The 15,246-nt window shown below is 50.3% G+C and overlaps 1 protein-coding gene across 2 annotated transcripts; it reads left to right on the forward strand.

Moving 5' to 3' along the window:
- The first annotated feature begins 6,990 nt into the window (after nt 1–6,990).
- Nucleotides 6,991–14,350, forward strand: CFAP410 (cilia and flagella associated protein 410). 2 transcript variants are annotated; one of them, XM_072868163.1, is made up of 7 exons: nt 6,991–7,221; nt 7,644–7,662; nt 8,350–8,396; nt 9,209–9,438; nt 10,078–10,249; nt 10,914–11,007; nt 12,596–14,350. In XM_072868163.1, the coding sequence occupies exons 1-7, from the start codon at nt 7,145–7,147 to the stop codon at nt 12,719–12,721; spliced, it is 765 nt and encodes a 254-aa protein (XP_072724264.1). In that variant the 5' UTR covers nt 6,991–7,144; the 3' UTR covers nt 12,722–14,350. The 2 variants fall into 2 exon arrangements, with proteins under 2 accessions (XP_072724264.1, XP_072724265.1); XM_072868164.1 differs by having other exon boundaries at nt 12,632–14,350.
- The last annotated feature ends 896 nt before the right edge of the window (nt 14,351–15,246 follow it).

Genomic DNA, 15,246 nt, shown 5'->3' on the forward strand with positions numbered 1-15,246 from the left:
TGACCCGCAGGGTCTGGCCAGCCCTCCTTGAGCTCTTCACCAGTGGGACTGAGGAGACACCACTGGGGATAAATCGGCTGGAGTTTGCCAAGGGTGAGGGCCTCTTGCAGCTCCCCTGTCCCAGTGGCGGCAGGCACCCCAACGCTCCTGAAAATGCTCTGAGCAGGAGAACAGGGCACAAAGGAAAAGGGACAGCCGATCAGAGAGCACTCTGATCCTTTCTATTCACATTTAAACTTGGTCAACCAAGAGCTACCTAAGCAAACCTACCTTTCGGCAAATATCTGAGCCCACTGTTATCGGCCTCTGCAACAGTGACGCAGATGTGTGAGATGATCCCAAGGAGATTATCTCCCTGCTACTAGAGGCACCCAGAGATGCAGCCCTTCCTTTCCCTTTGTGCGGGGAGCGCAACTGGATTTAAGAGATGTCTTCTGGTTTGCTTGGGCCATTTCCAGCTTGCATTTCTATGACGTGAATATGCATTCGTGGGACTCCTGACCATGTTCTCCATGGCCATATTCCAGTCCGATTTTATAAAAGCCACTTGTGCAGCTAAAGTAGCAGTCTGTCTCACACATGCTATATCATCTTCAGGTGCAACTCATTCCTCAGAAGAGACCCACCAAAATCTACAAACAGCTGAGATTGTGCACTCTGGTTTCAGAGCATGCTTAGACATGACTCAGGTTCAAGCAGTGACTGTCTTCTCTGTGCTCGTTTCCATCTGCTCTTTCAGCGGCAAGGTGAGCCGGTGCTCAGGGAAAAAGGTTATTCTTAGGATCGGTTCTCCGATCCCCTGCCAGCGAAGAGCTCCACAAGTGCTTGGTCTGGCACAGTTCTGGGTAGCACACAGCCAGGAAGAAGGGGTACAGTGAGATGGTGGTGGGAGCTCACACCCGCACTGCCACTGAAAAGCTGTTTGAGAAACTGGACCATCACCCTTGGCAGCAGAGCTGTCTAATGCCAGTTCACTAATAATTTTTGAGCTGGCTCACCCCTTAATGTGGTTTCTGTGTGCTCTACTAAGTGTGCTGGCGTGCTGTGCAGGGCAGTGCAGGGGCAAAAAGAGGCAGAGGGGGAGCAGGGAGCTGTCAGGTTGGCTCTGCAGCTGCAGACATCTTGAATCAGAGTGCGCCGCTGGGAAAAAAAATATATTTTCAAAACTTTCAGAAGTGCAGATTTTTTCATAGGCTGTAATTCAGTAAGCAAATGCCAAAGAATTAGCAGCCCCTGAGTGAGCATTGCTATTTGCCTTTTACATCATAAAGATCCATTTGTCAAAATAAAAATTTTTCTTCATCTTGCATTACTCATGGGAGTGGATTTTTCCTTTACTGGAATTACATATGATATCTGTTAGTCATTCGAAGCTGATCATAGGCGGTTCATCGTTCTTGCTCAGCAGCTTTAAACAGCACAGGATAAAAACCTTTCATTTTCGACATGTTTTACAAGAGCTATTGCATTTGTACTGTGCCCAGCGTGTACAAATTCCATTAGCATGTAATTTGCTAATTTGGTACGACAGCTGATCAGGAACAGAAAAATACTGATAAAAACATATCAAATGTATCAGGTGACTTTCATTCCATCAATCCTGAAAAGAAACTGTGTTGGTAGAATTATAAAAAAATATTCAAATGTACTTGAAATCAGGAATTTAAGGAACTTCCACCTTTGTTTTTTTCGTTTTTTCCTTTGTTTATTATCTGTTGAAAAAAAACCCTGAAAATACTAACACCAAAAAGTCAAACTCGATCAGCACAGATATGGCTAACGCAAACAGCGGCAGTCCAAACAACGCCAAGCCCACCTTACTGCAGCAGCATTGAGACCTATGGATGGACTTTAGTACTTTGCCCAGCTGGGGAACAGCCAAAAGGTTACCACCAAGAGATGATTTTGAAGCAGCAAGGGCAGCCCAGTCTGCTCCAGAGATCTGAGCAGCGTAGACATGAGCCACTCTGCTCCACTCAGGATCAATTTTGGGGATGATACGTAATTCCGGCTGCTGGACAGAGTGAAAGTGCTGTTCTGGGAGCTATTACAGCAGCTCCTTGCCACAAACAGGTGTTTTCTACTTAGGACTTTTCACTTACTCTTTGTTCTTCATCTTTAATCTTCACTTAAATATTCTTAATCTTCACTTAATCTTTGTTCTTGCATGACACTGACCTCCTAATGGGGGATGTGAGGAAGGAGCGGGATTGAGAGGTAAAACAAGCAGGCTGCAAGGGACATTTCCCCTGCAAAGCGACGTTGTCCTTGGCAGATCCGGGTGGAGAAGACAGTGCTGGTTAAACTCCCTTTACCTCCTTGTGCTCTTCTCCAGGTCCTTTTTAAAATGTAATTTTAAAAACTAACAGGTTTTCCCCTTGGTTGTGACTTCACAATCTAGAGCATTATGTGTGGCTGTAGTGCTGGTGCTGTAATCCACCCATGTCTGCAATGATCAATAAACCCTTTTGAAGGATTTCTCTGCTTTTTTCCCTTTTCTGTCTTCCCCAATACCTGCTATTTTATCCACCCCCCCTTGCAGTAAGTTGACTGCAGTCGGTGCACTACAGCTCCTGCTGTGTTTTGGTTCCCTTTGCTCTGCTTTGCTAATTCTGTGGGTTTTTCCCTTCAGAAAGGAGGAAAGCAAGAGGGAGCTTTCTGACCCACCTTGAGTCTAATGTTCTGCCCTTTTTGCATGTTTTTTGGTCTCTTTATAAGGAAGGGACATATCACCCTGTTCCCTTCAGGCTCCTTCCTGTGAATCTCACAGCATCGTACGCTCTGCAGAAAGAAGCGTAATATTTTACTTTGATTATACACAAATCAAGAGGATCCCAATTCCCATGTAAATGTATTCATATGATGTGTATTATTGACAAAAGGAACTGATAATAACCATCTCTGCAGAGCGCTGTGAGCAGTAGAAATTGCAGATGCTCCTTATTTTGGCATTTCAGCTGTAAACAGGGACTAGCTCTGTCAAAACAGCAAAGCACTAAAATCCAGACTGCAACAGCACAGCGATGCTGCTGTGCCATTTCTATCTTGGTATAATGACAGTGTATAAAACAAAGGAAAGAAATACTGACAGAACTCCTGCACAGGAGTGAAGAAGAGTCTGAAGAAAGAAGTCTTCCATGTATCTGGTGGCCTTTGCCTCCTCACTCTTAATTTTGTAGTCTGCACAGTAAATTGAATACTTGTTCTATGCAGTTGGTTATGAGGACAGCAAGCTGCTCTGATGAGACTGGCTTTTAATAATATAGCAATTTCCTACAGAAATAGCTTGCAGGTTCTCGATTTAATGCTTTCTGTTTTAGCTTGACATGACAGAGATGTAATTTTAAGCTATTGCTAATTGAAGTGGCCTGGTTTGATTTCCTTTTACTGTGGATGGCTGTCTTGAGAATTCGTATTTCTTGGGTTAGATGGGTCTTGGCTGTCGTGAAATCCCTCATCCTGGTCATATCACTGGAGCTATGTGATGTCCCAAGGTGGCTTCACGAGCACTTGTCATGGTGTCCATACAGCTCTCCACTGAAACCGTGCTAATGCTGGTGTGATCATATGGGAAAATCTCTGCTGCTCCTCCCTTTTGTAGGTAGCAGGAGCTTTCCTGGAATTCCTCTCCAAAGCTCTTTTCCAGAATTTCTGCAGAAGCTCCTCTGCCAACTTGGCACAAACAGAGACCCAGGAGTGCTCATCTCCTTCACTGGGTCTGGCAGTGTCTTGTAGACACTGGTGTTCCTCTTGGCTGGCTCTTCAGAGGGGCTGAAAAGGACGCTTCCCAAAGAGAAAACTGAGCCTCTGATGGAGTCTGTGTAGGTCTATGGTGACATGTCTGTCTCCATGATGACAGGATTTTTTTATTAGCTCTTACCAAACCACAGCATTTCCTGCCAACATCTAAACAGTGATCCCATCTGGTGTTGCTGAACCCAGAGCAGTGACAGTTGCACAGAGGGAATGTCCTGTGGGTGGAATAGCTGCTGGAGGGCTGCCATGAGCAGAGCATCCTCTGAACCACAACATGGTCAAGCTTGCCATGATGCTAAGTTACGTTGGAGCAGTTACAGGAACAACTTGCCACCCAGAGACAACTGCTGAGAAGTTTTCAAACAAGTGGGGCTTTCCCAAGAACACCCCAGTGGCTGCCCTGAAGGCATGCTGGCCCTTCCCTGCCACACACCACGCAGGAGGGGAGGGAGCAGAGCCCATCTCCAGGAGTGCTGACCACCTCTCTGGTGATACCAGGAGGATAAAACAGGTTCTCTGAATGCTTCCCCCAAATCCATCCTGCTCCTTCTACCCCATTTAACAGCTCTTCCTAACCAGGATGGTGCTTGGTATGGATCAGCTTCTACATAAAACTGCTGTCATCAGATATCACTGTTGCAAGTGGGGTAGCACCAAGAGAGGTGGCTCTGGTTGCCCTCCCAGCTGCAGCAGTGAGGCTGCCTACTGCCAGCACGAAAGAGGAAGGTGTCCATACGGGCACTGCCACCTGCATGGGGATGTTAGTGAGTACCGCCGTGGTCAACAGAGGAAGTAACCACTGATAACTGTGATGGCAGATACCCCATAGGTGATGGTGGTGACAAGCATGAAGAGCAGTGTGGAGGTGAGACTGCTACTGGCAGCAGGGGCAGGTGCTGATGCTGGCAGCAACGATGACGCTCAGGATTACTACCAGCAAGCACTTCTTGTCATCATCATCAGTGGCAGCTCCCAGCTCCTTCAAATTCCCTTTGCCGTGACTCATACACCAACAGCAATCCCATAGCATGTCCAGGGAAGGTTTGGTTTAGTAGCCAGGATGCTCAGGGGTTCAAAACAACTCTTTCTGAAGCTGCTGTGGGCATTACAAGTAAGCCAGGAGACACTGCATGGAGGAATCACGGGTCACAGCCAAAGCTACTGATCAGAAAAAAGAGCTTTTCTGAAATGAGAAAATACACATAAGGATTATGTGAAAGAAGTGGCTTTCCTGGACCCTCCACAAAGCAATTAAACAAGCGATAATAGGTTCATTATATAAAACACTGATATAGAGCTGGGAAGAAAACATGTGGCTACCACATAGTGCAGACCAAACTGAAGATACTCTAGATATTAGCCCAAGTGTACAAAGAGCTTTTAGCTCTCTTGCTCACATGGAGCCAAGAAGCGAGCAGAACCCACCACCAGGAATTAATGGGGAAGTCAGACCTCATCACAGCTGAGTATGAGACAAGCTGAGAGCCTGGGGAGCTTGCGGCAGGGAGATTCAATCTCTGCACTGGAGCCTTGAAAGATCTGTTAGGTGACACTGCAGGGCTGCGAGCGGGAGGTGGACATGCCAGGGACTGTAGATGATCATACGCAGCCTTATGAGGCCATGTGGTCTCAGACCTCAGTGGTTCTTTTGTTCTTCTCTCCAGGCTGCTACTTTAATGCACTTTACAAGTCTATATGCATTATTTAAGCTTTTTAGAAGACCGGGGAGGAGGTTTGCCTAGGATTATTATTGATACTACCTGCAATATTATACTGGGGATTAAAATAGATTTTATTTAATTAACCTGAACGAAACGATCTTTTGTGCATGTTTCAGTCACAGGAGAGGTGTCAGAGCAGAGAGAGGAGGATGTGTATGTTTAAACTGACTGAACTGTACTTTTGTCAGTGAGATGAGTATGAAAATCTCTCTGTGGCATCTAGAGAAGATTCCTTAGAATCTACTTAGCCTGTTTCAGGGACAGGCTTCGCTTCCAACAGTGCCGCAAAGCACGGCTGGGGCTGGGATTGTGCAGCCAGGCAGCTGAAAGCGTGCTTGGGTGTTTCCATATTCCACTGGAAGTGAAAACAGCCCAGGATTTGGAGAACGAAAGTACAGTAAAGCCATGTACATTGCTGTTCCTCCTGCGATGCCAAGGATTCGCATCCTGCAGCTGCCTTCACTGACACGTGGCCCAAGCGGCCAAATCCTGTGTCTCAGCAGCCACCTCGCCAGCTGGCCTGTGAACAGCTGCACACAGAAAAGTCAAGAACTCAAAAAATTGCTTCAACTGCCTCCATGTGTTTGTATATCCAACTCTAAAAACCTCAGTGCAACACCTGCGCTCTGACCTCCCAGCCCAAGCTCCCGGCTAGCTGTCCACGGGTGTGACGGCAGCCCAGTGCTGAGAGACAGAAAGAAGAAAATGCAGAGGGATGATGTACCTAACCCGCTTATCCCACATTTTTCCTGAAAAGCGCATGCCCAATAATCCCAATAAATGCATCTCTCGGCCCTTTGCTTACCCAAAAACCACCAGGATAAACAACTAACCACCAGCCTCCATCCTGCAGTTGTTTCTGTTGCTGAATAAGGCAGAAACATGCAGAAAAACATGAGGAAACTCCCCACTAATCCCTTATTTTGGACTGCCTTTGCTAACTGCGCCGCTTCTGCAGCCCTGCAGTTATCCCAGTTCAACCAGCAAAGCTGCGTGTTAAGCCCCTGAAGCTACAAAATGGAGGTACATCACAGCAATTTTACCCCAAAACACGGTGGAGGAGGACTGGCCTCGGGGCTCCTGGGACCAGTGCAATCAGCAGTGCTACCTCTTTCTACATGTTAATATATAAGGCAGTGTAGAATTAGGTATAAATATATACTTTATTTATGCACACTTCATATATATATATGTTGATATAAGGGTATATATACTCACGCGTAAAGTTAGATATAAATATATATCCGTAAAATATATATCCGTATGTACGAAACAGTCTCTAATAAGATGTAATGAAATGAAGAATAAAATTTACAAGTGAATATGAAGTAATTACATAAAACTGCACCTCAGGGAGCTTCAGGGCACCTAGCCCTGTGCAGGCGAGACAGCTAAATTCAGAGTAGGCAGAGCCCGAGCAGGAGACCCAGGGGGTCCGGATGGCTGCCGCCGGTCCCCAGCTCACGGCCTGCCCTGCGTGGGCGGCCTCTCTCCCGCCCGCTGGCCCCCGGAAGTAGGCTGGGGAAGGGAAGGCTGGGCAATGCCCAGCTAGCTCCGGTGCCACAGCCCGCCCCGGCTCGGCCCGGCCGGGAGGAGCCTGCGCGGGCGGCGGGTCCCGCCCCTAGCGACGGCGGCGGCGGCGACGGCGGCGGCGCCGCTGCCCGGCCATGAGGCTGACGCGGGCGGCCGTGCTGGCGCGGGCTAAGGCCGCTGCGCTCGACGGTGTCCGCCGCCTCAACTGCTGGTGGGCGCCAGCGGGGGACGGCCCGGAGAGCAGCTGGGCCGGAGAGGGTGCTGGGCCTGAGAGGGTGCTGGGCCTGGGGGGACGGGCAGGCCTGGGTGAGGGGACAGGCAGGGCTGGGGCTGAGGGGAGCAGGCAGGCCTGGGTGAGGGGAGCAGGCAGGCCTGGGTGAGGGGACGGGCAGGCCTGGGGCTGAGGGGAGGAGGCAGGCCTGGGGAGGGGGACAGGCAAAGGACAGGGTTGGGGGGGCAGGTGGCCTGGTGGGGGGGAACAGCGAGGCCCATGGTGGGACGTGTCAGAACAGCTTTGGTGGATGGAGGCAGTGGGGGCACAGGGCCTAGGGCTGTGCAGCCCGGGTGTGGGGGCAGTGGGTGGGTGGCTGGGCCATGCCGTGCTCCCAGTGACCCCCTGCTTTCCTCCTGCAGGGGCAGCCACCTGACGGATGTAAGTACTGCACAGCCTGCTCCCATCCTGCCAGTGAGGAGGGGCCCCATGGCTCCCAGCTGCCATTGTGGAGCCCCAGCCTGCGGTCCGCGTGAAGGCTGGCAGGCAGAGCAGGGAGGGAATGGGGTTGATGGGGCACTGAGGAAGGTGCGGGCCTGGGTTTGGGCTGGCCTGGTACCAGTGAGCTGCAGTGCTTTTCAGGATTGATTAGCATCTCATAGAAAAAAAAAAATAGGGGTTGATGTTGTTTCCAGAGAGTTCTTGGAAAATTCCTCTCCGACAGCCTGCACGGACCCCCGGAGGGCAGGACCCTGAGTCCTACCGCATCTGTTTGGGACTTTGGATGACATACTCTCGTTAGGAAAGGGTTGTCTGGGGTAAGAGGGATCCCTTCTTGTGTGCGGTGGCTGGAAAACCATCTCGGAGACTGCAGAGTTGCTGGAGCTGAAGAGCAACGTGGTGCTGGCTGGTGTCTGTGCTTTCACTCCTGGGCGGAGAGAGCGGAGGAGCTGCTGACTCTGCACTGACTGTGGCAGCAAATCTCTCTCGTGGTGTTAAACCTGGGTTAGACCGAAGCAAACCTAAATTCCTGTTCTTGCTTTTATCTTGATTGTTTGTTTTAAATGGCTTTTATTTTTTTTTGGGGGGGGGAGTGCCAACTTGCTGTTTCTGTCTCTTCCTGCCCAGATATCGATATGCCGGGATTTGCCCAACATCGAGGTGATCACGTTCAGGTGAATGTCAGGCTGCTCGCCTTGGAGAGGGCAAGGGAAATTGCCTTTCTCATAGGGCTGTGGCTTGCCTTGGGTTTCTTACCAGCTTTCTGTGGTTGTGTGTCTGAGCCAGCTGCCTGGCTCTTCATGCCTGATTTCTCAAGTGGCAGAGATGCAGAAATGATTATTCTTCTGCTAGCTCCTCTGCACCTTTCCCACTCGAGAAAACAATCCCTGTTTCGAGAAGTATTAAAACCTTTTAGGATTGTTGTTCCCTAAGTCCTGTTCCATAGTTTGGATGGGATTTTCTGGGCCTCCATATAGGGCCAGTTTGCAGAATGCTTGTTGAAATGCTTCTTGGATCTCGCAAAGCTTTTTGTTTCTGTAAGCCTCCCCACCAACACACCCATCCTTCACCTGTCCTGGGGATCCCATGGAGCCAATGCTGTCTGCGAATTTGAGCTTTTTAGCTTGGGAATCTTATATGGGTTCTCCTTCAGTGAGTCTGAGAAACTGCTACAGAAGAGGGTGCAAGTGTGGTGGGTGTCTGGGGTAAGCAAAAGCTGTTTGTCATCTTCAGAGAGGAGAGCCTGCTTTTTTTAATTCTTTCCTCTGTTTAAAAAGGTGAAATGCTGTATTTTTGTTCCGTGCAAAGCCATAGGCCCCTGAATGCCCCTTGCTGTGCTGTGCTGGGGTGAGGCTCCTGAGTGAAGCTGTTGCAGGAAAGGGGGCTGGAAAGCCACTGTGCTACAGGGGCTGCTGTGCTCCCACCTGAACAGTACAGCGAGGGAGGGATGTGCTCACTGGTCTCTGATCCCACAATCTCTCTTCAGTGTGAATGGCATCTCGGACCTTGAGCCACTGAATCAGTGCCAGAATCTGAGTGAACTGTATCTGAGGAAGAACAACATTGCAAGCCTAAATGAGCTCTTCTACCTCAAAAACCTACCCCGCCTGAGGGTCCTGTGGCTGTCTGAAAATCCCTGTTGTGGGTCGGACCCCCACCGCTACCGAATGACGGTGCTGCGTAACCTACCAAGCCTGCAGAAGCTTGATAACCAAGGTGGGTGTTTGCAGGTAAACGAACAGCCCCAGGCCATGGGCAGGGTGAACTGGAAACCAGTGACGTGTTGGTTCCTCTTGTTAAGGTGTCCTTTGACTATTCCTTGAGTCAGGATTTGTTAGACGTTCAGCGTCCCCTCTGCAAGATCCACCCCTTCTAAGCTGTTTTCTCCCTTCCCTTCCCTGCAGTGCCAGAGTTAACACTAGCTGAGAGAGCCTCATTATAGCTGAGACAGTACCACTAATTAGTGGTTTTTTAGAGAGCTCTCCTTTGCTGTGGCAAAACAGATTCTGTAATTGGATCTGCTGTCATAAAAAAATGAGAAGCTTTTCCATCTCGTAGCAGTAATTTGGTGGCTTTTGGAGCCTTCTCCAGAGACAAGAAATGGCAAAGCATGTTTGCATCCCTCCTTGATATCTTTCCCACTTTGAGAGACTGACTGGTGATGGCTGCTGGCATTTTCCTGCACGGCTTTTACTGCAGGAGGAGGATGAAAGCAAAAGGCCAGTACAAAGGACAATTTTTGAACCCAAACCCCTGCGGTATAGCTCTGCAGCAGCAGTACATTCCTCATGACAGATGCTGTCTTCCTGGACTGCTGCAGTTTATTGCAGCAGGGTTTTGTTTTGGCTTTTGCAGCTGTGACAGAGGAAGAACTGTCCCAGGCCCTGGTTGATGGTGAGGAGATCATGGCCCCACCAGCCAGGAGGAGCATGGAAAACGGCTGCCCTGAGTCTGCTGAATCCAGTGCTGCTGAATCCACAACGGAGACTGAGAGTGAACTGCTGAACTTCAGTCTGGAGGAGACAAAGTGAGGGCTTGCTTGTGAGCTGTTAGGATTTCTGGGCTGAACTCCTGTGTAGCATGAAAGGACCCTGCCAGCCAACCCTGATATTCCATGGGCCAGGCCTGCAGCTGGTGCAAATTCCTGTTGTTCCAGTTACTGTGGTGGAGCTGTGCTGGTTTAATAGCACTTGTGGGTCTGGTTCTCTATCTGCAAAACAGGCTCATCTGTAGGTGGGTACTTGCTCTCAAGTGTGTCAGCTGCATGTGCAGACAGAGATGGATCCTCTCTGAAGTGTGAGCTCCAGTCCATTCCTGCTTAGCTCTGCTTCTGTGACATGCTTTGGCCATGTCAGTGCTGTGGCACTGTGTGTTGTTCAAGTGCAGTGCTACACGGTCTGCAGTCCCAGTTAGCATCGGGGCATGGGAATCTGTTGTCCCAGGTGGGGCTGTGAGCAGACACCTTGTAGCAGCATGCTTGTTTACATTTTACAGCTGTGAGGCTCTTGCTACATGTAGGAGGTTTGCTTGGGGTGTTGTGGTCTGTAGAGGTGGTGTGTGAATAGATGTGCCTTGATTCCTTCAGTTAGATACTTCTTGCATGGTTGCCCATGATTAGAAAGGATTGGCCTGGCAGAGGAAGGTTCTGCCAGCTGGTCATAATAACATTCGCTCTTCCTCCCCTTCTTTAGCAAAATTCGAGAGGAGCTTGGTATGAAGCCTGTTCCCAGGGATAAATTTTCCTCCTTTTCACCTCGAGAGACAGACTGCAACCGAAAGAAGAGAGTGAGTATCTTTTAAAGACCAAATTGCTTTTAATTGTATGTAGTTCTGGGCCTCACCATTTAAGAATGATGTTAAGGCACTCGAATGCATCCAGAGGAAGGCAACCAAGCTGGTGGTAGGGCTGGAAGGAATGTCCTGTAAGGAGCGGCTGAGGACTTTGGGTTTATCTAGTTTGGAGAAAAGGAGGCTGAGGGTCAACCTCATTGTTCTGTTCTCTACAGCTTCCTGAGGAGGGGACTTGGAGAGGGAGGTGCTGATCTCTTCTCCCTGGTATCCAGTGATAGGATGCATGGGAATGGCTCAAAGCTGTGCCAGGGGAGGTTGAGACTGGATATGAGGAAGTGTTTCTTTACTGAGAGGGTGGTCAAACACTGGAACAGGCTTCTTAGAGAGGTGGTCAATGCCCCAAGCCTGTCAGTGTTCAAGAGGCATTTGGACAATGCCCTTAACAACATGCTTTAGCTTGATTAGCCCTGAACTGGTCAGGCAGTTGGACTAGATGATCATTGTAGGTCCCTTCCAAGTGAAATAGTCTATTCTATCTAAGACATTATGTAATGGAAAGAAAGCCTGATGACGTTTGTCCTCTTGATCTGTCTGCACATAAGCTCATGTGTGTCCCTTCACTGGGGTTGTGCTAAGAACATGTGGTAGTTGGGCAGCAGCTGAAATGCAGCTGGCAGGCTGTTGGCCTGACAGACAGGACTGCTGAACTGAAAGCTTGGGTGGTTCCTCAGACCTCTCCATGGTGTAGCCTCAGAAGAACCTCATGGATCTTGGCTGTTCAGCTGGGAATTGCTGTCTGCCGGGCTGAGTGCCATCACTTCAATCAGCAGGGTGATATCTAGAGCACATTCTGCCTCATTCTAATATTAGTTGCCTGCGATCTCTCTTTTGTTCATGTTTTAAATGTACTTGAGTGTATTGCTTTGCAGCACCATGAGTAGTACTGCAGGCTCTGGCCTTTGGGAAAATAAAATATTAATCAAGAGGAGGTTCAGGTTGGACATTAGGAAAAAGATTTTCCCTAGAAGGACAGTTATTTAGAGAGGCAGTGGAACCTCTCCCTAGAGTTTTTCAAGATGTGGTTTGACAGAGCCATGGTCTGGTGTTGGCAGTAGTCCTGCGTCAGTGGGAGGTTGGGCTGGGGACCTTCAAGTGTTCCTTCCAGCTCATGCTTTCGTGATTCTACCAGCTCTTCTTATTCCTCAGGTCAGAGGGTTCCTGTCCTTTCCCATCACATGTGGTCATGCTGGAGAGAGTGGGCAGCTGCTCTTGCATGCACTTTTCCTTAAAGAAGCCAGTTAGGAGGGTGGCCAGGAGCCAGAGGCATGTGGGCATTCTGTGCGGGACTGGGTGGACGGGTTTGTCCTGCATTCCAGTTAGCCTCATGTCACATGCAGTTTCTGCCCATGTTTGTCCCGAGGGCTTCGTTGATCTGTCCCTGTAGCTGCAGGTGGCTGTTGCAAACCATTGCCAGTGGTGGTGGTGGAGTTCCTAGAAAGAGCAGCTCTTCGAAAATCAAGTGTCCTTTTCCAGCCTGGCATTAACATGCTTGTATAAAGCAGTGTCTGTGGTGTTCCGACAGAACAACGTCCTGAATGCTATCCTGCTTCTCATGAAGGAACTGGACATGGAGGGTCTGGAGATCGTCCAGCAGACGGTGGGGAGGAGACTCCAGGCCTTTCGAAAGAAGGACCTGCAGGAGGAGTGACGGTGCCCATTACAAACCTCCCTGGAGCACCAGCCAGCCCTAGACCCGCAGCGCTGTTCTTTCCACACATACCTGGCTACAGACAAAGCCTCGGTGTTTCCCACTGCGCTTCCCCTGCGGAGGGGCTGGGACAGGGTGCTGCTGGCTGCCTCTATAGCTCCTGACATTGCCCCTGGCTGTGCACATCACGCTGGGGCTGGCAGCACCCAATCTAGCTCTCAGGAGCTTTTCTGCTTGCGTAGCAGGCTCCACTAACATTTGTATTTCGTGTCGCTGGGTCTGTTTGATGGGAGCTGCAAGGGAATCAGCAAAGCAAAAGTGAGCAGGGCTGCAGTGAGGGCTGCTACTGTGCTGTGTGATCCAAGGGGGATGGCAAAGCCTGCTGACAGCTAGAAAGGTTGCTGCTTGTCGGTGGCTCCCTGTCAGACTAACCCTCAGCCAGCCTCTGTTTGTGTGTAGCCGACTCTGAAGGCAAAGATTCTACCACAAAGATTTGTTTTTGTGAAGTCTGTTGGGGAGACACTGCCTGAAATGATCACCAAGAACTGTCTGGTGCAGATTGTGAAGGTCAATGTCAAATTCTTAATTTATCTTAAACTCCCGACTTCTTCTGGTCCTTGTTAGTGCATGCAGCATCTGACTTGGCTGTCAGGCAGCCCAAAGAAAAGCTTGGTGCAGCCTAGGTGAAACAGAAATTACTGTCTCCCAGATCCTGAATGCTCAGCTCTACTCTCACCCCCACATGCCTCTGCAGGCATTAGAGCAGCTTAAGGAAACTTAACGTCAGAGTGAAAAGCTCCTGTGCGTTTTGCAGTTAGGAGGAAAAAAAGCCAAGTGTTACTGTCCCGTTTGCACAGGCATCAGGGGTGGTGTTTCTCTTCAACTGAAAAAGCTGCATTTACTAAGATTTTATAGAGCCGTTAAATACAAACTAAAACATTGTGACATACCAAATAAAACCAGTTATCCCTCTAGGACGTGTAAGTTGTGGCTGGGGTTCAGCAAACATAGTGAGAACAACTGACTCTGGGCATTGCTCCATTATGTCTGGTTCACAGCTTGCATTGTCAGCCCTGCGGAGCAGGAGGAGGGCTGTGGGCCCCCGTGCCCTCCCACTTCGCTGGACCCATGAAATGGCTCGCCCGCCTCTGCTGCTGGTTGATACTGCACTGAGCAGCTGCAAGGCTGCTTTTCAAAAGCACTGTGCTATTTGGGATTCTTCTTGCTGCCAACAGTCCACACCGAGTGCAGGAAGCAAAAGAGATGGTGAGCAAAGCTCACTTGTTCATGCAGAGGTGCAAAGCCTGCCTGGGCAGGATGGCTGCCAAGAGATAGGACACAAGCCCTCGGTGCCACTCAGCTGTAGACCCCAGTGCTGCACAGGGCAGTGTGGCCTTTCTCTGGCCCCACTGTCCCTGCTTGTACGGGTATCTGAGCCTCTGTGTGCCGGGTTGTGCTGCCGGGAAGAAACGCTCCTTGGGGATGGTGACAGCCCTGTGTCTACAAGCCTGTTTACTTGACCTTGGTGGGAGGGGGCATGGTTTGACCCTTGTCACTTGGGTGAAGATCGCTGATGCCTTTAATTCCTCAAATGACCTGATTCTTGCCTTCTGCATTAAACCCTGCTGCATTTAAATGGCGAGTGTGATTTATAATATACCAGACTTCCCAGCCAGGGCCCGAGAGACTTACCCGTCATCTTGTTTGCATCTTGCCCTTGTGCTGAGGGCAGGTCCTCTCCCAGGCTGTCTCGACAGCCTGCTCAGTGGCAGAAGTCGTGCCTATCTGTGTCGGGGAACAGGGGAGCTGCTGTTTGGGCGTGCTGGACCCCTCAGCTTTGCTGGAGGAGAGTGATCAAAGCAAGCGTCATCATTTGTCATCAGGGCCTGGTGGTTAATGGAGCAATCACCACGGCCTGAGGCTGCTCTGGCACAGTTCCTCCTCTCTCTGCTGGAGAAGTTGGGCTGTTAATCCCCAACAGCACTACTGTCCCTGAGCAGAGCTTGCCGCCTACGTGCCGTGCTCGTCATACTTGGCTGGTGTGGGTGCTCCCACTGCCAGGCAAGCTGCCCTTGATGCTCCCGACCACTCCTTGCAGGGTGACCCTGCTTGTTCTTGGCACAGCGCCGGGGGAGGTTGGCCCCTTCAGCTCATGCCTCTTCACTCCGGGGACCCGGCAGCCTGCCTTTCGCTGCAAGATGCTCATGGCTTTGTGCTCTGCCTCGTCTTCAGGGATAGGGGGAAGCTGGGGCTGGGCTGGATGTGCTGGGGAGCCTGAGTGCACAGTCACCACATGCCCTCCTGCTCATCCTGGCAGAGCATGGGGTGGTTGCCCCTCATGAGATGTGGGGCTGTGCCTGTCGGTCTCCCCCCAGGAATTTGGCACTCCAGGCTTTTTTTTGGGTGGAAATGAGGTGTTAGGGCTGCAGTGACCCCTGTCCCCATGTGCATCCAAATGTGCAGCTGGTCTGAGTGTGGGGACACCACCCCCCGCCTTCACACCCTAAACCTGGCTGCTGGAGGGC

This window comes from Ciconia boyciana, chromosome 7 (genome assembly GCF_034638445.1).
Source record: "Ciconia boyciana chromosome 7, ASM3463844v1, whole genome shotgun sequence".
Lineage (NCBI taxonomy): Eukaryota > Metazoa > Chordata > Aves > Ciconiiformes > Ciconiidae > Ciconia > Ciconia boyciana.

What these genes read in the sequence shown, in the direction of transcription:
- CFAP410 (XM_072868163.1), top strand. Translation starts at nt 7,145, where the DNA reads ATGAGGCTGACGCGGGCGGCCGTGCTGGCGCGGGCTAAGGCCGCTGCG. An exon ending in ATCGAGGTGATCACGTTCAG is followed by an intron (nt 8,397 to 9,208) that starts GTGAATGTCAGG and finishes ATCTCTCTTCAG; the next exon opens with TGTGAATGGCATCTCGGACC. An exon ending in TTCAGTCTGGAGGAGACAAA is followed by an intron (nt 10,250 to 10,913) that starts GTGAGGGCTTGC and finishes CCCCTTCTTTAG; the next exon opens with CAAAATTCGAGAGGAGCTTG.